Source organism: Callithrix jacchus, chromosome 3 (assembly GCF_049354715.1).
Source record: "Callithrix jacchus isolate 240 chromosome 3, calJac240_pri, whole genome shotgun sequence".
In the NCBI taxonomy this organism is placed as follows: Eukaryota; Metazoa; Chordata; class Mammalia; order Primates; family Cebidae; genus Callithrix; species Callithrix jacchus.
Window position 1 is genome coordinate 178,362,372 of NC_133504.1, and position 22,546 is coordinate 178,384,917.

General features: G+C 40.8%; 1 protein-coding gene across 9 annotated transcripts in view; it reads right to left on the reverse strand.

The window, feature by feature from the left end:
* The window catches only part of CC2D2A (coiled-coil and C2 domain containing 2A), a 150,190-nt gene that overhangs the window by 85,281 nt on the left and 42,363 nt on the right, over positions 1-22,546 (reverse strand). For all 9 annotated transcript variants that reach the window (XR_013533186.1, XR_013533185.1, XM_002745968.7 and 6 more), the window contains 5 exons: positions 17,040-17,141; positions 15,560-15,736; positions 12,128-12,290; positions 9,828-9,964; positions 8,793-8,924 (listed from right to left, as the gene is read on the reverse strand). Coding sequence is in view for 7 of the 9 variants with exons in the window: in XM_002745968.7 (XP_002746014.3) it covers positions 8,793-8,924; positions 9,828-9,964; positions 12,128-12,290; positions 15,560-15,736; positions 17,040-17,141 (711 nt within the window). In the remaining 2 variants the exon portion in view is untranslated. The remainder of the gene's footprint in view (positions 1-8,792; positions 8,925-9,827; positions 9,965-12,127; positions 12,291-15,559; positions 15,737-17,039; positions 17,142-22,546) is intronic.

The window sequence follows — 22,546 nt, forward strand, 5'->3', positions numbered from 1 at the left end:
CTTGGTATGAGTAAATAACATGGGTAGAGCGGTTTTATTTATTTGTAATGTAAGGTAGGTCACCTATACTTTACACCTCCTTCCACAAATCTGCATTAGCTTAAGTTCCAAAACCTGCTAGTGGTCTCTGCCTTAGGCTCAGCTCAACCAAGTATAAAAGTGTTTCAGGACACCTGGTAGTGACTGTAAACCGATCAAAAGACTCCAACTCTCCTCCTATTGGGGAGGAAGACACCTAGCTTCTTGTCTTTCTTTTTGTTGCATCTGTTTTCCTTTCTTATATATTGACAGCTATCATAAACACAGTAGCAACAGTTACTCCAAAGAAGGGATGATATTTAGAGTATATTTTAACTTTAAAATTGATTTAATATTTTAGTTTTCAATTGAAAACTGAAAATCAAAACTCTAAGAAAATGATTATGTATTACCTGTGGAAGTTCACAGAGAACAACTATTTCTTTTTTGGTATGCATGTGCAGAGATGCATACCAAAAAAGAAAAAAATTGAAAATTGTACAGAAGCCTTGGGGAGGTGGCTCACACTTGTAATCCCAGAACTTTGGGAAGCCGAGGTGGGTAGATCATGAGGTCAGGCGTTCAAGACCATCCTGGCCAAGATAGTGAAACCCCATCTCTACTAAAAATACAAAAATTAGCCAGGCGTGGTAGCAGGTGCCTGTTTTCCCAGATACTCAGTAGGCTGAGGTAGAGAACTGCTTGAACCCAGGAGGCAGAAGTTGTAGTGAGCCGAGTTCTCACTACTGCACTCCAGCCTGGGCGACCAAGCGAGACTCCATCTCAAAAAAAAAAAAAATTGTACAGAAAAGTAATAATCAGTGATAAGTTTTGGTAAGTTTAAAATACAAGTTTCTACATTTGCCCCGAGAAAATAATAGCAATAAAGCCTGGGTCCACCCCAGAGCCTGTAGTAAATTCTAGAATTATGATTATGGTCTTCCCTGGGAAGCTTTCTCATTTCCCATCTTCTGGAAACATACCATTGTTTCCTGGACATGAGGTTAATGGATAATGATCCACTTGCGACTGACTAGAGTTCATTTTTTGGTATTGATAATGTGAACTGTGGGGAAAAATATGATTCTTTCCTTCTGGAGTTGTTAAGCTTAGTCTATCAAGGGACACATCTCCTAATATGTAGAGAATTCTTTCCTGTCTGCAATTGCAGAGAATGAAGCCCACCAGTATTCAAGAATAACCAGAGAAAACAGAGGTGGAAGAGAGGCCTGCTGGCATCAAAACCCTGGACCTGGCCCCTGAGGCCTTGTTTCCTAAAGGTCCTCCTTCATTTTATGATTTGTTCCCAGATCCTTTACAGTTTTGTAACCACTAAGTTCCCTCTTTGGTTAAGCTAGTTTGTGATGGGTTTCTATCATATGCAACCGAAAGAGTCCTGGGTGGTACAGTGCTTAGAACGCAGCAGATCAATGATGCTTTGGTGAAAAACTGGTAAGAATAATGATGGGAAAGTGACAATTTTATCTAGTGGTACCTCTGTAGGAGCTTGGAATCATGACACATTCCTCTAATGGGTATGCAGTTCTGAAAAGGGGAGGCTCCTACACATTGCAGGGCCTTTAACACCTGCTTCCACTTCTGTCTTTCCAGTCAAGGCAGTAAGTCTCTCTATGGCCAAGATAAGGTTGCTCCCTCTGTATTCCCAGAATTTAGCACAAGTAAGAATATATTAGGCTTTCAGTTAATGATGGAAGTAACAAAAAGGAAGGGAGGAAGGAAGGAAGGAAGGAAGGAAGGAAGGAAGGAAGGAAGGAAGGAAGGGAGGAAGAAAGGAGGGAAGGGGGAATGCTTGTATTCATTTTCAACAAGTTTTTTTTTTTTTTTAAAGACAGTTTTGCTCTTGTTGCCCAAGCTGGAGTGCAATGTCACGTTCTCTGCTCACTGCAATGTCTGCTTCCCAGTTTCAAGCAACTCTCCTGCCTCAGCGTCCCGAGTAGCTGAGATTACACCACACCCAGCTAATTTTTATATTTTTAGTAGAGACAAGGTTTTACCATGTTGGTCAAGCTGGTCTTGAACTCCTGACCTCAGGTGATCTGCCCACCTCGGCTTCCCAAAGTGTTGGGATTACAAGTGTGAGCCAGCATGCCTGGCCTGCCTTTCAACAACTTTAACCCTACTTTGCTATCACAATTAGGCAAACTGCATTTTATAGTTTATGTTTTACCTGCAAGGTCCTATCTAGCATTTTAATTTTTTACTTTTGGATTAGTTACTTCTTAAGATGTATTAAATTGTATTCTTTCTTATTTGAGATTTAACAGTTTTCTTAGCATGACAGCTAATTCCTTTTTGCATTTTTCTATCTTTTTTTTTTTTTTTTGAGACAGAGTTTCGCTCTTGTTACCCAGGCTGGAGTGCAATGGCGCAATCTCGGCTCACTGCAACCTCCGCCTCCTGGGTTCAGGCAATTCTCCTGCCTCAGTCTCTTGAGTAGCTGGGATTACAGGCACGTGACACCATGCCCAGCTAATTTTTTTGCATTTTTAGTAGAGACGGGGTTTCACCATGTTGACCAGGATGGTCTCGATCTCTCGACCTCGGGATCCACCTGCCTCAGCCTCCCAAAGTGCTGGGATTACAGGCATAAGCCACCGTGCCCGGCGCATTTTTCAATCTTTAATGGTCTCATATCAATTTAAGAACATCCTAATATACTAGGAACAGAATATTTCACTCTTAAAAACTACTTTTTACCCCCTCTGTAATTTAAAAAAATGTTCAAAAAAGCAGGGCTGAATACCAACTCTCTTCTAAATAAAACTCTTAAATTCTCTAATGGGAGGCCACACAATCCATCATTTGATGGATTACATTTGATTAGTGTAATATTCCTAACCAAAGAACAACTGGGCTTGAGTCAAACAGGTGATCCGTGTCGGTCAATCCTGCAGAGTGAAGTTAGCATCAGACCTGAGTGCTCTAAGGCATCAATTCATCAAGGCTCTGTTATGGGCCCGGGGAAATGCCAACTTTTTTTTTTCTTAACATTTTTCCTTGTATGTGTGTATGTATGTATTTTTTTAGAGACAAGGTCTCACTCTGTCAACTAAGCTGGAGTGCAGTAGTGTGATCATAGCTCACTACAACCTTGCACTCCTGAGCTCAAATGATCCTCCTGTTCCAGCCTCCTGAGCAGCTGGGACCAAGGCATGTGCCACCACATTTGGCTACCTTTTTATTTTTCGTAGAGGTAGGGGGTCTCAATATGTTGTCTAGGTTGTTCTCAAATTCATGGCTTTAAGCAATCCTCCCATGTCAGCCTCCCAGAGCTTTGGGATTACAAGTGTGAACCACTGCTCCTAGCTGTAATTGCCAACTTTTGATTTGGCACTCTGACTTGGTTTTCCATCATGTGGATGACAGGACAAAACCAGACCCTAAGGAAAGCCAGTATTTTGCAGCAGACACAGCTGAGTCAGAGAGAGGCATAGAAAAAAAGGAATTTCTCCATTTGACCCAGCAATCCCATCACTGGGTATATATCCAAAGGATTATAAATCATTCTACTATAAGGACATATTCACACGAACGTTCATTGCAGCACTGTTTACAGTAGCAAAGACCTGGAATCAACCCAAATGCCCATCAATGATAGATTGGACAGGGAAGATGTGGCACATATACACCATGGAATATTATGCAGCCATCAAAACTGATGAGTTCATGTCCTTTGTAGGGACATGGGTGAACCTAGAGACCATCATTCTCAGCAAACTGACACAAGAACAGAAAATGAAATACCGCATGTTCTCACTCATAAGCGGGTGTTGAACCATGAGAACACATGGACACAGGAAGGGGAGCACTACACACTGGGGTCTGTTGGGGGGAATAGAGGAGGGACAGCGGGGAGTGGGGAGTTGGGGAGAGATAGCATGGGGAGAAATGCCAGATATAGGTGAAGAGGAGGAAGGCAGCAAATCACACTGCCACATGTGTACCTATGCAACTATCTTGCATGTTCTACACATGTACCCCAAAACCTAAAATGCAATAAAAAAAAGAAATAAAGAAATTTCTTTTAATACATGCAGCAAAGTCATTTTAATGACATTCAATTTGCAGCTTCATTGAGGTATTTCTATGTGGTAGGCAGACTGCTATGTGTGAGTTAAGAAGAAGAATATAACCCAGTTCTGGTCCCTAGGTCACTTTCAGCATAGCCAGAGAGGAAGAAAGAAAATGGATTAATGATACATGAGCAAAACAATCTTTGCCTGCTGACCTATTTCTCTGCTCTTGCATCATGTCAAAAACTCCTAGGTGGAAGGTCTGTTTGGAAATAAGACTGAAAATAGAGGCTGTAGGCATTTAATTTTTTTTCTTAAAGGCAAATCTATTGCATGAAACAATGGAAAAACTATTTTTGGCAAGAGACAGACTGCATAAATGAATGAAAAGGTTAAAGTAAATAAATACAATGGTAAAAATGTTAATTCTGGAAGAAAAGCACTGTGGTTTGAATAATTGGAAGGTTACATAATTACACTTTTTAAAAAGCCTGAGGTATACAACTCAGCAGCAAACTTAGTAAGTGACCTGTTACAGAATAATAAAGAGAGAGATTTATTATCGCCTCCATTTAACTTAACCCTCTTTGCTTCTTTCTTATGCAGTCTAAGACATTCTTCATGTTTTGATGTGTTCAAAGAATAGCTCTCCAATTAATGCCCTTGGAAGATGTCAGCCCCTTTGGACTTCTTCCTTCTCTAACTTCCTTTGCTCTGTGATGCTTTATGATGAGCCCCTTTCAGTAGAACTCTTCTTTCTTGACTTTCCTCTGTTTCTGCTCATATGATAGGAAGATTTCACTTCTCAAAAGTATTGGAAGGGAACCCTCTGTCCTTCTCTACTCACCTTTCCAGCCCCACTGGCTGCTTTCCAAGAGAGAAGGAAGGACATGTCTGACTGGAGAGTCAGCTGGAGCCCAAGATCCTTAGTCCAGGTTACCTGCTGTGCAAAGCTAAGCAGTGGCCCCTGGCTGTCCTATCTTAGCTGTATCTAAGGAGAGGCTGCTCACTGGCCTGCATGGTCTCCTTGGCACTCCACCTGGTAAATATGCCAGAGCTGCTCAGCTTGTGTCTAGATGGGGAACATAATTCATGAGAAATGCAACAGGAAGCCATCTGGTCTTGGGTTCAAGTGGCATTCTGCCATCTGGTTTTACCCTTAGTGTGAAGGATGTCTGGATCCCTCTGTGACTCCTGTGTATTTCCAAGTTAGTTTAGAATTTCAGAAGGAGACAGATGGGATTCATTGGCTCCCTCATGCCCTACCCTCCATATTAATTACTGTTCTATTTTCTAACTTTAACCCACAATTCAATGTTCATCATATCCATGATTAACGGAATGAATGGGTGGATGATGATATGGACTGATGGATTATTCAATAAATGTGTAAGTTGATATTGTTTTGATCACTAATTATATAATGTATTTTTGTCATGTAACCAAATAGATGATAAATTCCTCATGGGCTGGAACTTATCTTTACCTTTGTTTTATAAATCTACTTCCAGGATCATACTTCTGTACAAAGTAGCCATCCACTGATACTTGTCTGTAATAACAATATTTTATAGAACTTTATGATTTTTAAAAAGGTTGTACTCATATATCAACTCAGTACTCATCATGACCCTATGAGGCAGAGAAAATTATTATTATTCCTATTTTTCAATTAAGGAAAAATATCTAGAGAGTTAAAGGAACTTGCCCAAAGCTGCAAACTAGTTAGTAGGACAGCAGGACTGTACTCAGAGTCCCTGCCTGGGCCTGTGTTTTCTCTGCTCATCGTTCAGCTTTATAGACAAAACGATGATTGTTATACCCACCCCATTTACATGATCGGTGCTGAATGTTACAAATTTAAAATCACATGGGTTTCTGAATGAGGTAGTGCCAGTGATATGGTTTGGCTGTGTCCTCACCCAAATCTCATCTTGAATTGTAACTCCCACAATTCCCACATGTCATGGGAAGAACCAGGTGGGAAGTGATTGAATTATGGGGGCAGGCCTTTCCTGCGCTGTTCTTGCAATAGTGAATGAGTCTCATGAAATCTGATGGTTTTTAAAATGGGAGTTTCCCTGCACAAGCTCTCTCTTTGACTGCTGCCATTCATGCAAGATGTGACTTGTTCCTTCTTGTCTTTCACCATGATTGTGAGGCCTCCCCAGCCATGTGGAACTGTAAGTCCATTAAACCTCTTTCTTTTGTAAATTTCCCAGGCTTGGGTATATCTTTATCAGCAACATGAAAACAGACTAATATGGTAAATTGGTACCATGAGTAGGGTACTGTTGAAAAGATACCCAAAAATCTGGAAGCAGCTTTGGAACTGGGCAACAGGAAGAGATTAGAAAAGTTTGGAGGGCTTAGAAGAAAATGTGAGAAAGTTTGGAACTCCCTAGATACTTGCTAAATGGCTTTGACCAAAATGCTGATAATGATATGGACAATGAAATCCAGGCTGAGGTGGTCTCAGATGGAGATAGGAACTTGTTGGGAACTGGAGCAAAGATGACTCTTGTTATGTTTTAGCAAAGAGACTGGCGGCATTTTGCCTCTGCCCTAGTGATCTGTGGAACTTTGAACTTGAGAGAAATGATTTAGAGTATTTGGCAGAAGAAATTTCTAAGCGGCAAAGCATTCAAGATGTGACTTGGGTGCTATTAAAAGCATTTAGTTTTATAAGAGAAGCAGAGTATAAAGTTCAGAAAATTTGCAGCCTGACAATGTGATAGAAAAAAATCCCATTTTCTGAGGCGAAATTCAAACTGGTTGCAGAAATTTTCATAAGTAACAAGGAGCCAAATGTTAATCACCAAGAGAATGGAGAAAATGTCTCCAGAGCATGCCAGAGGTCTTCACAGCATCCCCTCCTACCACAGGCCCATAGGCCTAGGAGGAAAAAATGGTTTCTTGGGCCAGACCTAGGAGGAAAAAATGGTCCCCATGCTGTGTGCAGTCTAGAGAATTGGTACCCTGTGTCCCAGCTGCTCCAGCCATGACTAAAAGGAGCCAAGGTACAACTCGGGCCATGGCTTTAGAGGGTACAAGCCCAAGCCTTGGCACCTTCCACATAGTGTTGAGCCTGTGGGTGCACAAAAGTTAAGAACTGAGGTTTGAGGATCTCTATCTAGATGTCAGAGGATGTATAGAAATGCCAGGATGACCAGGCAGAAGTTTGCTGCAGGGGTGGGGCTCTCATGGAGAACCTCTGCTAGGGCAGTGCGAAAGAGAAATGTGGAGTCAGAGCCCCACACAGAGTTCCTACTGGGACACTGCCTAATGGAGCTAGGAGAAGAGGGCCACCATCCTCCATACCCCATAATGGTAGATCCACTGACAGCTTGCACTGTGTACCTGGAGAAGCTGTGACTTCTAAACATCAGCTCATGAAAGCAGCTGGGGAGGAGGCTGTACCCTGCAAAGCCACAGGGGCAAAGTTGCCCAAGACCATGGAAAACCACCTCTTACATCAGCGTGTCCTGGATGCGAGACACGTTTACCCAATGCCTGCACCTCCATTGTTATCTAGGAAGTAACTAACTTGCTTTTGATTTTACAAACTCATACGTGGAAGGGACTTGCCTTGTCTCAGATGAGATGTTGGATTGTGGACTTTTGAGTTGATGCTGAAATGAGTTAAGGCTTTGGAAGACTGTTGGGAAGGCAATGATTGGCTTTGAAATGTGAGGACAGATTTGGGAGGGGCCGGGGTGAAATGATATGGTTTGGCTGTCTGTGTTCCTACTCAAATCTCATCCTGAATTGTAACTTCCACAATTCCCATGTTTCATGGGAGAAACTGGGTGGGAGATGATTGAATTATGGGGCAGATCTTTCCTGTGCTGTTCTCATGATAGTGAATGAGTTTCACAAGATCTGATGGTTTTAAAAATGAAAGTTTCCCTGCACAAGCTCTCTCTTTGCTTGCTGCCATCCATGTTAAGATGTGACTTGCTCCTCTTTGCCTTCTGCCATGATTGTGAGGCCTCCCCAGCCATGTGGAACTGTAAGTCCATTAAACCTCTTTCAAAATTGCCCAGTCTTGGTTATGTCTTTATCAGCAGCATTATAACATACAAATACACATAGGAAAGCAAGAACAATGTAATTAAATATGAGGGCAGGCAACTGTAATGATAACCAGCAGTTACTAAGTTATGTTTTAGGCATTTATGTGTATTATCTTTTTCAATGTGCACAGAAAGCCTAGGAGGCAGACACTGCTATCATTCCTCCTTTACAGATAAGGACATTGAGGCATGAGAGACTGATGGCCAAGTTCACCCAGTGAATGGTAGAGCAAGGCTGGGATCAGGCAGTTTGTTACCAGACTTAGGAAAATATGATATAAAGGATTTGCAAGGACAGAAAATCTCCAGTTAGATAACAAAGAGACAACAAATGGGAAGTGGTCCTGTAGCAGATGTGAGATTACAAGAGAAAAGAGAGGGAAAAAGAAGAAAAATAAAGGTAACTAACCTGGATTTTGAAACAACAACAACAAAAAAAGATGCATTCCTAGTTATGAAACTCACTCCTTGTTTAAGAAGGGATTCACTAAGCATAAGTAAGACTTACTCTTACATAACATGCCTGATGTTTGTTCTTTATGTATAAGAGAGTAAATTATTAAAAAAATTAAAGTAGAATGTTATAAACATAGCACCCCAAGCTATTAAAAAAGCAAAGCACTTTCAATTTCATGTACTAAAAAAGGAGAGGGGGAGTGTCTACCTTTTTGTACATTGTTTCAAGCTCTGCCTTAATGCTCAGCTCCTGTGTTTTGACTTGTGGCCTTGAAGGAAATGGCTTGATGGGGTTTGGCAGAGCTAGGATCCTGCCATCATCTCCAAACCATCTTCTTTCCTGTGGATGAAGCAGAGGGAATCACTATGTTTTCTTCTAATTGAACAGAAAATGGGTTGCAACACAAACAACATTTCTTGAAAATTCTGTGTCAAGATATATATTTCATGTAACTCTGCCCCCAACAGAACTGTAAAAGTCTTTTTCCATTAGAAAGCAAGTCTTCACTAACACCTCTCACAACTAATTTGAAATATACACCCTGGCTGCTAAAAAGTATTTTAAAGAGCTTAGGGCTGGGTGAGGTGGCTCACACCCAGCACTTTGGGTGGCTGAGGCAGGTGGATCATGAGGTCAGGAGTTTGAGACCAGCCTGGCCAACATGGTGAAATCCCATATCTACTAAAAATGTCAAAATTAGCTGGGCATGGTGGTGAGCGCCTGTAGTCCCAGCTACTCAGGAGGTTGAGGCAAGAGAATCTCTTGAACCCGGGAGGTGGAGGTTGCAGTGAGCTGAGAACACACCATTGCACTCCAGCCTGGCCAACAGAGCAAGACTCTGTCTCAAAAAAACAAAACAAAACAAAAGCTAAAAAAGCTTAAATATGAATGCTTAAGAAAAATTTATTTTCTATTTACTAAACATTTAAGGATAAAAACTCAAAATTGAGACTATTCTACCTAGAGATAATTAAAAAATTCTGTCAAGTAGGAAAAGGTTGCCAGCATCTGGCTTAGCAGATCCAGCTAGCAAAGATGGGTTTTGAGTAGTTTAGAAGTTATGTTATTTGAGGATCAATAAATGTACTGAGAGAGAAAGTTAAAAAAAAAAAATGAACCACTTTCTGTGGATGACCTCAAGAGGAAATGAGTATAGTGGATGCAATGACTGCCCTGTTAGGAAATTAAAAGCTATGTCTAGTGAGCCCTGGCCACACTTGGGAGCAAAGTATACACACTTACGGGGTCCTGCACCAGCAGTCTGTTCTCCATGATGTTCTGATTGGTGCGTGACACCTCTGGTCTTACCCCTGTGTAAAGGCCTTCATCTTCCAGAAATCTTGGCTGTACATTCTCAGGAAGCTTTTTATATGTAGGTACTAGATGGTTTACAAATACATAAAATAAATATTAGGGCCAATCTAAATACCTCAATCTGCAGTTTGGTGAATTAAGCACCAGAGATTTCATTTATGTTCTTAGAAAATGCAGATTTTCCAAACTAATTTATAAAAGCAGAACCAAGGAAAAGATGAATGTGTTCACTTATAGCAACATGTTATAGAATCAGGTATCTAAAGAAAATTCCTAAAGAATTTAATATGTAACTCATCATTGTGGCATACTGAGAAGAAGATAATATTCAAATCAAAGGACGAGGGACAAGTTTTAGCTCTATTACTCTTCAGCTGGGTGAACTGGGCCAGGCACTTCTTTCTACTCTTTTCTCCTGTACAGAAGAGATAATAATCTACTTAACTGAGCTTCTGGGAGAATTAAATGAGGTAAAGTATGAGGATATGCCTTGTAAACTAACAAGTTTATTTGAGTGAACGTGATCATTGTCTCATTTATTCATTCACTGCTTTATTCATTCATAGAATACATCTTTACTAAGAGCCTCCTTGTGCCAGGCACAGATGAGACCTCAGGAATCCAGGCCAGGCCCCTGCTGCCTTGGAGCTTAGATCATAGCGGAATTGATAGGCAGCAACAGGTGCAAAGGTCTCTATAAGATCACATCATATCACGCCTGTAATCCCAGCACTTTGGGAGGCCGAAGTGGATGGATCACGAGGACAAGAGATCGAGACCATCTGGTTAACATGGTGAAACCCCGTCTCTACTAAAAATACAAAATATTAGCTGGGCATGGTGGCTCGTGCCTGTAATCTCAGCTACTCAGGAGGCTGAGGCAGGAGAATTGCCTGAACCTAGGAGGCGGAGGTTGCAATGAGCTGAGATCGCGCCATTGCACTCCAGCCTGGGTAACAAGAGCGAAACTCTGTCTCAAAAAAAAAAGATCACATCGCAGAGTAGTAAGAAAACACAAAGGGGATGGTAACTTATGGAAGGGTGGGGATAAAGTTAAGATGAAAGAAAGGCTGTTCTCATAAACTCTCAGCCCTGTAACTGATCACTGATTTGATAAAGGGTTCCCACAGTACTCTGGTGTATCTTCCATTAGTCTGTCAATAAGTGTTTGTTGAATGGATATATTTTTCCATGTTCTGTGTATGTGTGTGTGTGTGTATGTGTGTGTGTGTGTGTATGTGTGTTTTATAGTACTTTAGGTTCTGGGGTACATGTACAGATCATGCAGGATTGTTGCATAGGTACATACATGGCAATATGGTTTGCTCCCCCCATCCCTCTGTCACCTGTCTCTGAGATTTCTCCCCATGTTATCCCTCCCCAACTGCCCCATCCCCTGCTATCCCTCCCCTGGCTCCACCCAACAGACCCCAGTATGTGATGCTCCCCTCCCTGTGTCCATGTGTTCTCATTGTTCAACACCCGCCTATGAGTGAGAACATGTGGTATTTGATTTTCTGTTCTTGTGTCAGTTTGCTGAGAATGATGGTTTCCAGATTCATCCATGTCCCTACAAAGGACATGAACTCATCCTTTCTTATGGCTGCATAGTATTCCATGGTGTATATGTGCCACATTTTCCCTGTCTAGTCTATCATCGATGGGCTGGATGGGTTGGTTTCAGGTCTTTGCTATTGTAAACAGTGTCACAGTGAACATATGTGTGCATGTGTCTTTATAATAGAACGATTTATAATCCTTTGGGTATATACTCAGTAATGAAATTGTTGGGTCAAATGGAATTTCTATTTCTAGATCCTTGAGGAGTCTGTCTTCCACAATGGTTGAACTAATTTACACTTCCACCAACAGTATAAAAGTGTTCCTATTTCTCCACATCCTCTCCAGCATCTGTTGTCTCCAGATTTTTTAATGATCGCCGTTCTTACTGGAGTGAGATGGTATCTCAATGTAGTTTTGATTTGCATTTTTCTAGTGACCAGTGATGATGAGCATTTTTTCATGTTTGTTGGCCTCATATATGTCTTCTTTTGAAAAGTGTCTGTTCATATGCTTTGCCCACTTTTGAATTGCTTGTCTTGATTGTTAAATCAGATTGGAAACGGGAATCAGTTCTGGAGATGAGGCATCCTTATACACTAACCATATTTCATTGCAAGTTAGGTGACAATGTCTAAGCTGAACAAGAAAATAAAAAAAGCGAGTACCTGTCTGCCTACTCGGTATGAAGAGCATTTCTCTTTCCATCTGCAGCCGATCGTGGATGCTTTCATAATCTGCAGGTCTGACTGCTACAAAATCATCAGCCACATGATCTAAGCCCAACAGGAAGTCCTCGGCATCATCACCATTAAGGAGTTCTTCCTCATCCTGCATAATGTTAAAAAATAACAAGAAAAAATCATGCTAAGGTTCTTAGAAAAATAACAATACCAAACTCATCAAACTTAACATTAACAACAACAACTTTATCTTTTTCTTTTAAAAAAAAATGAAAGCATAGAACTATATAAGCTGTTGTATTTAACAAGTGGGTTTTAAAAAATTGTTTTTGCACTATTCTACATACCTGGAAGATGTGAATACCAGAGATGGCTGGATCAGAAGAGAAGTGGTAAGCAAAACAATCAAAACCCCAACAAATCTGGCCTCCTTTAAGGGTACTTGCCTTTCACCATTCATGTAAAGAATCGGGCTTATACTTTATGTAGCAGTTTCACCTTCCACCTGGCACTAACCCGAGGGAAAAGGCACCAAGTGCACAGTCTACACACCTTGTTCAGACTGCCTGGGCTTACATCCCAGCTTCACCTTATACTGCCTGAGGAACTTGAAAGAACTTATTTAGCCTTCTGATCCTCAGTTTCCTCACTTATAAGATAGTTATAGTAATAGAGTTTACCTCTAAGCACTTTGTGAGGATGAAATTAAATGACGTACTTAAAAATTCAAAGCAAAGAGACTATTATCAGAAATGTTAGCTGAATATTGATTTTGTTTGAATATCTTCCAAACGTTTTCTCCTCCTTCCTCTACTTTTTCTTTTTCCATCCCTTCTTTTAAAAATTTAAAGCTGGTATCCGTTTATGAGCAACATCTCTTAAAATCCTGTGGAGACTTTCAATAGCTGAAAACAACAATGGCAGTCTAGCTACCTGGCTCTTAATATTTCCTCCCCAAGTACACAAAACAATAAGAAGGAAAAAGGAATCTATGTGGAAACCAGGCTTTTAACTTAACTTGAAGACAGAGAATGTCAAAACATCAAACAAATGAAAAATGAAAGATCACCAGATGGCAGTGTGTAATCTTCCTTCCCCTGCCCCACCTCTGCTTCGTGGTGAGCAAAATCACCCAGAGAAAAACTACAGAGAAGACAGAAATGGGAATCTATGAAAGGGACTACAGAGGATTTAAAACTTTGTTCAAAAAGACTAAATCAACCTTGAAGATGAAAATACTTTAAGTGTCTGGGCAGAGCAGAGCATGGACTATAGGAAAGGGGCTTCGAAGTGTGTGTGATTTAAAAGAGCAGTTTTAGGAACACAGCTTCTGGAGCAGTGAATAGGCAAAAGGAAGGAGAAGTGGCCTTTGGAGGAAAGTGTCAGAATTTCAGAAGGTGTTCACAATTGGAGACTTCTGTCTTCAAAAGGTGGAGCCCAATTCTCCTCCATTTGAGAGTGCACTGTGTCTCATGACTTGCTTCTCTGGAGTAAAATATGGCAGAAGTGACAGTGTGTGGCTCCTGAGACCGGGACGTAAAAGGAACTATGTGTTTTTCTTTTTTTGTGTTTGTTTTTGTTTTTGGTTCTCCTCTAGATCACTTGCTTTTGGGAAGCTAGCTGTCATGTCAGGAGGACACTCAAGCAACGCTGAACAAACTGAATGCTGATTTGTGAAACAATTATTACAGAATAAGCCAAAATATTCCCAAGCTTCTGTAGATCTAGGTTAAAAAAATACATTTCTGGGAGGCATTTTTCAAGGGAGGAGATTGTAAGTGAAGCATAGAAATATGCTAGTTATGCAAATACTAGAATATCCTAGTGTGTTTTCCTTGTTTTTTTATATGGTAAAATATATAAAACATAAAGTCCACCATTTTAACTGTTTTTTTGAGATGGAGTCCTGCTCTGTCATCTACGCTGGAGTGCAATGGAGCAATCTCAGCTTACTGCGACCACAGCAACCACTGCCTTCTGGGTTCAAGCAGTTTTCCTGCCTCAGCCTCCAAGTAGCTGGGATTACTACTTGGAGTGCCCGCCACCACACCCAGCTAATATTTGCATTTTTGGTAGAGATGGGGTTTCACTATGTTGGCCAGGCTGGTTGTGAACTCTTGTCCTCAGGTGATCCACCTGCCTCAGCCTCCCAAAGTGCTGGGATTACAGGCATGAGCCACTGTGCCTGGTCCATTTAAACCATTTTTCGGTGAACACTTCAGTGGCATTAAGTAAATTCATACTGTGGCACTACCATTACCACCACCTGTCCATCTTCCTGAAATGAAATTCTATAACTATTAAACAATAACTTTCCATTCTCTTCTTCCTCTAGCCTCTGACAACCACCATTCTACCTTCTGTCTCTATGATTTTGACTGTACAACATAGCTCATGTAAGTGAAATTACACAGTATTTATCCTTTTGTGACTGGCTTACTTTTCTCAGTGTAATGTCTTCAAGGTATGCCTATGTTGTGGCATGTGTCAGAATTTCCATGCTTTCTGAGGTTGTATATTTATGTTTATCCATTTATCTGCTGATGAACACTTGGCTTGGCTTTTGTGAATAATGCTGCTGTGAACATTGGTGCACAAGTATATGTTCAAGTTCTTGTTTTCAGTGATTTTGGATATATACACAGAGTGGAACTGAATTGCTGGATCATATTGTAATTCTGTGATTAACTTTTGAAGAATGACCATACTGTTTTTCATAGCAGCTGCACTATTTTATATGCCGACAAGCAATGCACCAACATCTAATTTCTCCATAACCTCTATCACACTTATTTTGTTTTTTGGTAAGGGCCATTCTAACAGATATGCAGGGATATCTCATTGTGGGTTTGATTTGCATTTCCCTACTGATGAATGGTGTAAGTATCTTTTTATGGGCTTATTGTCCATTTGCATGTCTTCTTTGAAGAAATGTCTATTCAATACCTTTGCCCATTTTTAAATGATGTAGCCTCCTTTTATCTCATACATACCACCCACAATTACAGAATTTGAGTGGTAGCCTGGGTGTGGTGTTTGGGCACAAGAAGCTGCTCACTTGGTAAGAGAGAGACTGAGGTTTCATTTGCCTTTCAGAGGCACATATTTTGCACATGGAATAAATAATCGTTATGTGGAGTCTAGCAAGAAAAATCCACAAGCCACATTATTTAATTTTTTTTCCACAAAAGAAGGATCAACAGGTTTAATCAAGGTCCTTCCTACTGCATTGTAGGGTCTAACCCAGAACTACAGGAAGCCATGTGAATTCAGTACTTGGGATTGCAACGCAGATGTGGAGAGTCTTTGTACTAGTGGTGGCAGGTTTCTCCTGAGCCACTTTGCTCCTTGCAGGGACATCACCCTTTTCCTCCTAGCCCTCCACCCGCACCCCGTTACCATCCTGATATTAAATACCGTTTCCTTTTCTCCTCTGTGTGCAGGTGGCTCTTCTTCTTCCCCTTCCTCCTCCTTTAGATTAGTTCCCTCTCTGTGTCTTGCTTTTGGTTTTTTCTCTGATTCCTCTGGTTCAGGATCAAAGTTGAAAGTGAAGAAGTTATAGGCCTCTTCTGCAGAAGGGAAGCCAGGTGGAACCTAATGAAAAGCAAGGAGCAATTGCAATTTCACATTTCTAAGTTGTAACGAGCTCTGCACAATTAACTGACAACTGGCTTGATGTTAATGCGAGCAGGCATATTCTAGGCCTCCGAAGCATATTGTCTTAGTAAAGGTGTGAGATTACTGGTAATGAACTTTAATGCCTGCCATAGCCAATTGGAGGCCTCCTTTAATAGTAACTCTAATTAGTGACTTTTAAAAAACCCAGCAATTATTTACATTCCAATAAGTATATAAATATATTATTTATAGCAGTAAATGCTTTAGAAAAGATTAAAATGACAGTGGATTTATTATTTTATCAGCCAATGCTGAGATAGTTTTGTTTTATTATGAGAAATACAGAATTTTTTAAGCAAATAACTTTTTTTTATTGTTTCTCTTTTTGAGTTAGTACTCACCTTTCTTCCCATTATGAAAGTCGGGGCAACTTCGGAGCTGAACAAGTTGTCTTATCACTAACATCTCCTGTCTTTGCATGCACCCGCGCCCCGCATCCCCAGGTGAGCCAATATTCTGATCTCTCCAGCTATTCTGAAAGTTGGAGGTATTTCTCCTACTACTTTTTTCTTGCAGACTGCATGGCAACAGGAGTCAGGTTATGTTGCAGTCACTTATTTAGAGACAGAGTCTCACTCCATTGCCAGGCGCCAGGCTGGAATGCAGTGGCACAATCGTGGCTCACTGCAACCTCTGCCTCCCAGGTTCAAGCAATTCTCCTGCCTCAGCCTCCCGAGTAGCTGGGACTATAGGCTCATGCCACCACACCCAGCTAATTTTTGTATTTTTAGTAGAGATGGGGTTTCACCATGTTGGCCAGGATGGTCTCGATCTCTTGACCTCATGATCCACCCGCCTCAGCTTCCCAAAGTTCTGGGATTACAGGCATGAGCCACCGCGCCCGGCCCATCACTTATTTATTTTTAATTTAGAGACTGTCTCACTCTGTCACCAAGGCTGGAGCGCAGTGATGCAATCACAGCTCACTGCAGCTTTGAGCTCCCGGCCTCAAGCGACCCTCCCATCTCAGCCTCCCGAGTAGCTGGGACTATAGGCTTGTGCCACCACACCCAGCTAATTTTTGTATTTTTTGTAGAGATGGGGTTTCACCGTGTTGTCCAGGCTGGTCTTGAATTCCTGTGCTCAATGGATCCACCCATTTTGGCCTCCCAAAGCACTGGGATTGCAGGCATGACCCACTGCACCTGGCCTGTAGTCATTCTCATCAGATATTTTTTAAAAATGCAAACAAATAATTTAAAAAGACAAGATTTCTCACCTGAGGTTTAGGTTTGATTTTTCGTGCAGAATCACGGAACTTTACTCTTGAATGACTTTGGGAATCAATTTCTTGTTGAGTACTTTCTACCTCCTTCCCTGGCTATATGAGTGGAAAAAAATGATAGATAAACCATTTAAACCAAGAAACTCTGGATGTTCTAAAATGAAGGTTAACCCTTCCCCACCCCCAAAGGCTTATCTTCTGATTGCTGCTGCATCTCATCATTCCTAAGGCATGGAATGTTAGCAAATTTCAAATGTAGTCATGCACACCGTAGTGACAACCTGCAGAACTGACGGAGGTCCCATAGAGTATTTTTACTGTACCCTTTTTATGTTTATATATAAAAATACTTACCATTGTGTTACAGTTGCTATGGTATTCAACAAAAATAACATGCTCTTCAGATTTGTAGCCTAGGAATGTGGTTGGCTATGCTGCCTAGGTTTGTGTCAGGATATTCACACAATGATGTTCTCACAGTGATAAAACTGCCTAAGAACACATTTCTCAGAATATATCCCTATCATTAAGTGATGCATGACTGTATATTTGCTGAATATTTTCTTACTCATCTCTCTCAAGACTAAAAAATATAAAATTTTATATTGAATAAGCTTTAAAATCAAAAGTATTGGCCAGGAACAGTGGCTCACGTTTGCACTCCCAGAACTTTGGGAGGCCAAGGTGGGCAGATCACCTGAGGTCAGGAGTTCGAGACCAGGCTGGCCAACATGGTGAAATCCCACCTTTACTAAAAATATGAAGATTAGCCCGGTGTGTTGGTGCCTGTAATCCCAGCTACTTGGGAGGCTGAGGCAGGAAAATCCCTTGAACCCGGGAGGTGGAGGTTTCAGTGAGCTGAAATTGCACCACTGTACTCCATCCTAGGAGACAGAGCAAGACTCCATCTCAAAAAAAAAAAAAAAGAAAGTTTTATCTCATCCTATAAATTAAGATTATCCACTTTACAGAGGATCGTTTCCAAACAGTCTATAAAGAAAACCACTAATAATGTCTGATTATAAATAAGTCCAGCATACACCCTCCAGGGCACATGGCCTGTCCTCACTTAGCCTCTGGTCCTGCTATCCACCCTGGAAAGCTGAGTCCTCTGCCTCTATTTGCTCTATGTGATAGTTATCATATGGGTATGCCCTTTCTCCTCTGAAAGCTAATCTGCAAGGTGCTATTTTCGACTTCTTTTTTTTAAATTTATTTTTTAGTGTTTTTTTACAGAGTCTTGCTCCGTCACCCAGGCTGGAGTGCAGTGATCTTGACTCACTGCAACCTCTGCTTTCCTGCTTCAAGCGATTCCCCTGCCTCAGCCTTCCAAGCAGCTGGGACTACAGGAACCCACCACAATGCCTGGCTAATATTTTGTATTTTTAGTAGAGACAGGGTTTCACTGTGTTATCCAGGATGGTCTCTATCTCCAGACCTTGTGATCCACCCATCTTGGCCTCCCAAAGTGCTGGGATTACAGGCGTGAGCCACTGTGCCTGGCCTGTTTTCAACTTCTTACCCATCTTATTTCTAATCCCCCTGTTTTAAAACCCTGACACTCCTCCTTTTTCATGAAGCACAATCTAAATCCCAAGGAATTTTGAGTAATTCTAAGCCATTCCAGTAGTATATATAGGCATTCATAGCAAGAAGGAACATACTTATTCTACCTATGAAAGAAACCTGATCATTATTATATGGACTGAGAATTATTTCACAGCATAGAATAACTCACCCAACAACAGTAATGTAGTGTGCCATCGTCACTGGGGACCTTCAATATATCCCTCCCAAGTCCTACCTGTTCCTCAAGACCACATAAAGCTAATTCCTTTCTTTATCCTAAAATGAACTCTCTTTTTTGGAATCAAATTGTCTGATTCATGTCAGGCACTGTCCTGTAGAGCTTGGCAATTGAAACCATGGGCTCTGAAGTCTGACTCCCTGGCTTTCAATTTTAACTTCACGACTTACAACTTAGGCTACTGGGGAAGAGCATCAGATAAGGAAATGTACATAGAAAATAACCAGTTAGGTATGTTAATCATAGCTATTATTATAATATTAGCAGCTTTTTCTTGCATGTCTGGTTTTTTTTTTTTTGTCTATACTTTGTATGCACATGATATGACTAAAGATTTTAGTTTAGCCCATGGGAAACCAGAGCCTGTAGCAAGGGTTTTTCTGTGTCTGTAGTTGACTCTGAGAAGTGACACCAAGGAATAGGAACTGGGGACTGGAAGAATAAAGCAGGTGGAAAATCAGTGCAGGAGAACTTTATTGAGAAGGCTACCACTGTGGGCAAGAGAGTGTAACCCACAGGGATCCTCTGAGGAATCATGTAGACTGCTTCTCAGAACTGTCCACCAGGGACATAGAAAAGGAGAATATTTGTCTAATGGCTTCTGTTCCCCAGGTGGTTGGAGGGGATCAGACAGATGGCCCAAAATATGGTGCTTTGACATGCTGAACTGAAGAAGAAGCCTCAAGGTCTCTCTGACCTCCCCTACCCTTGATGCCAAATTCTGTCTCTCCTAAAGCATAGGGCAAGGTTGTTCTCCGAAGTTCCCTTACCTTCCTGAGTCCAAACCTGCCAAAGAGGACAGTGACCTTTGGTCCCTCCCCCAAGTGTTCATTAACTGTACCCATATCGCAGGAAGAAAGACTGAAGTCCATCAACACACTTGGACAGACTTTAACCAAAAAACACTGTCTGCTCTGTGGGCCCAACAGACTTTGTCCGAGGGCACTGTATGTTCTTCAGACCCATTGAGTTCCTCTAAAAATCATTTGCCACTCGCTAAAATCATCCACACTTCCCCGTCTCTCTTTCCTCTAGGATGCAGGGCACATAACTATCTGTACTCCTTGCAAGTTGATAAATGTGTATGCCTTTTCTCCTATTAATCTACCTTTTGTCAGCTGATTTTCAGTGAACTTTCGGAGGGTGAAGGGGATGTTTCTCCTTGGCCCCTACATAGTTGGGGATTACAGCAGAGGGTGTTAAGCCCCTGGTGCTCCCAGTTTTGCATATGTGTCAGAATACCTGAGTGGGCCTCCACAAGCCTTCTGGAGAGGCAGGGATACCCCTGGAATGAAACCTGGAGGTATAGTAAAGTGAGGTGCTGTCAAATTTCACTTAGGTCCAGTAATGTCCAGAATAAAAACGAGGGTGTCAGTTGGGTACAATCTATCATAATATCAAGCGACTTATATACTTTCCTTTTATGCTGAATTCTGTACTTCTTCATTTTCTCATTTTGTAGTGTTAAGGTTAAATAATTATCTACCAACTCAATTGTACAAAAGTTGAAGCTGTGCTAATCAATACATTCCACAATGCAATGCAAAATGAAGTTATTATTTGTCTTGGTAAATTTCAGTATTTTAAATATTTTTGAGTTTGAAGAAAGAAGCAGATGATTATTACCTAGTGTAAGGACAATTTTTTAAAAACTGAAGTAGAATAAAGATCAGATTCCTGTGCTTGGTCAGGAGGGCTTTTTAAGATTCTGCCAAGTCAGGTCCCCTTGTAAAATAGGGTCAAGACTTCCTCACGAATTGTGGATGAGGCCATTCTATTTCTGTCTGCCCACCTCCTATAGCACAGGAGAGAGACTGATGTGTTTGAAAACACGCAAAACAAACCGAGAAGTCAACCCATGAGAGAGAAACTTGGCTCTGTATAGGCGAGCTTGGGCTTAGAGATCTGTGAAGATGATGATAATAAAACACACAACCAGGCAGAAAGCCTAACACTAGTAATCTAGAAAATAATTAGGTTAAACGGCAGGTGGCAAAATATGTGGAGATTATTATTTTTGTTTCTTTCCATTGGGTTGGTATAGAAAATATGCTCAGATAATATAATATCACTGATGTGATTTATTGCAGTATTGATGGTTTTGTTACAATATTTGCAGACTTGATAAAAAAGTGTATAATGTAATTTTTGTCAAAATCTTAAAAAGTTTTAAAGTGAATTATATTAATACATTTAAGGCCATTAATTATAGTTAAAATGACTGAGCATGCTGAGTTAAATTTTAAAGAACTATTATCTATAATACATTTGTATAATCTTAAAGTAATAATTACAATCAATTTCAATCCAGCAATCAAATATAGAGTGCCTATCATTCATATGGGCACATATCCATCTAGGAATTCATTCTCACCCTTAAATTTGTTGTATCCTCCAAGAAGGCTCTAGGGCCCTCTTCTGACTTGGACTAGACCAATTCAAGTCTCACTGCTTTTGTTATAGCATAATTACAAAATATATTTGCTCTAGCCCTGATCTCTCTTCTAAACCAATTTCTTAAAAGACACCCTAATCTGATTGTTTTGTAGACCCCTCAGATTTTTACATATGCTTGATACTGGTCCTGATACTAATCAAGATACATGATTTGCAAACAAATTCTCCAGTCCATGTGTTCTTACTTGTTCAATGGTTTCCTTTGAAGTACAAGTTTTTAATTTTGATGGAGTCCAATATAGCTCTTTATCCTTTTGTTACTTGTGCTTTGGGTGTCAGATCAAATGAAGCCATGGCCTAATTCAAGATACCTTAAATTTTACATAACCTGATTTTGAAGCTGGGATGAGGTACCATTTTGGTGGGCTGCTAACAGCACCCACCACAGAGCTGAATCCCGCTGTACCTCCACTAGCTGTCAACCCCACTGAGCTCCTCAAGGGTGAGCTGTCACTGCCATTGCTGTGTGTTCTCAGTCTATTGGACACCTGGAAGGAAGGAGTTTTTCATAAATGCTGGCTGAGCAGCAGGTAGGTTTGGTTCAAGGATCAGATCTTGGGTAACCTGAGACAGTGAACCAGGGCCACATGTAGAGAAATTTTGGTCATATCTAGTGGAGGCCAAGGTTTCAAGGTTCTGTGTTACTTCTACTTTGATATTTATGTGTTCCTAGAGATTTGCATTTATTCACCAATTGCAAGTCTGCTGAGTATAAAGTGAAAGGAAATACAAAAGAGATTAAGCCGTGGTTTGCGTTGGTAAATGTGGATTACTGACAAAAGTATTCCCAACTCGTTTCTTCTTCTTTTCTCACTGAGTATACAGCAACTAACAATCACTAATACTTAAATAGAGAGGGCTGACCGTGTGCCCAGTACTATGTGAAACACTGTAACACGTATTCACTCATTTAATCCTCAAAACAATACGAAGAACTAGGTTCTGGTATTACCCTTATTTTACACAGGCAGGAAGGGGGGGTCTGGAGGTAGTTAAACTCATGCCAAAGGTCACATCACTAGTGAGTGAGGTTGGCAGCCGTTAGCCTTGGGCAGCTGAAGTTCAGTATTTGTGCTCTTTGTGTACTAAATTTTTTGACAAACAGGATATTCAACCTTTGTTTTCAGATATTCCTTCTGGCTTTGAGGTATATACATGAAGAAATGTGCTTGTGAGATGTACTATTATGAATATGTGACTTGGTCTAAAGACGAAGCAGTTGATGTTTGCCTCAATA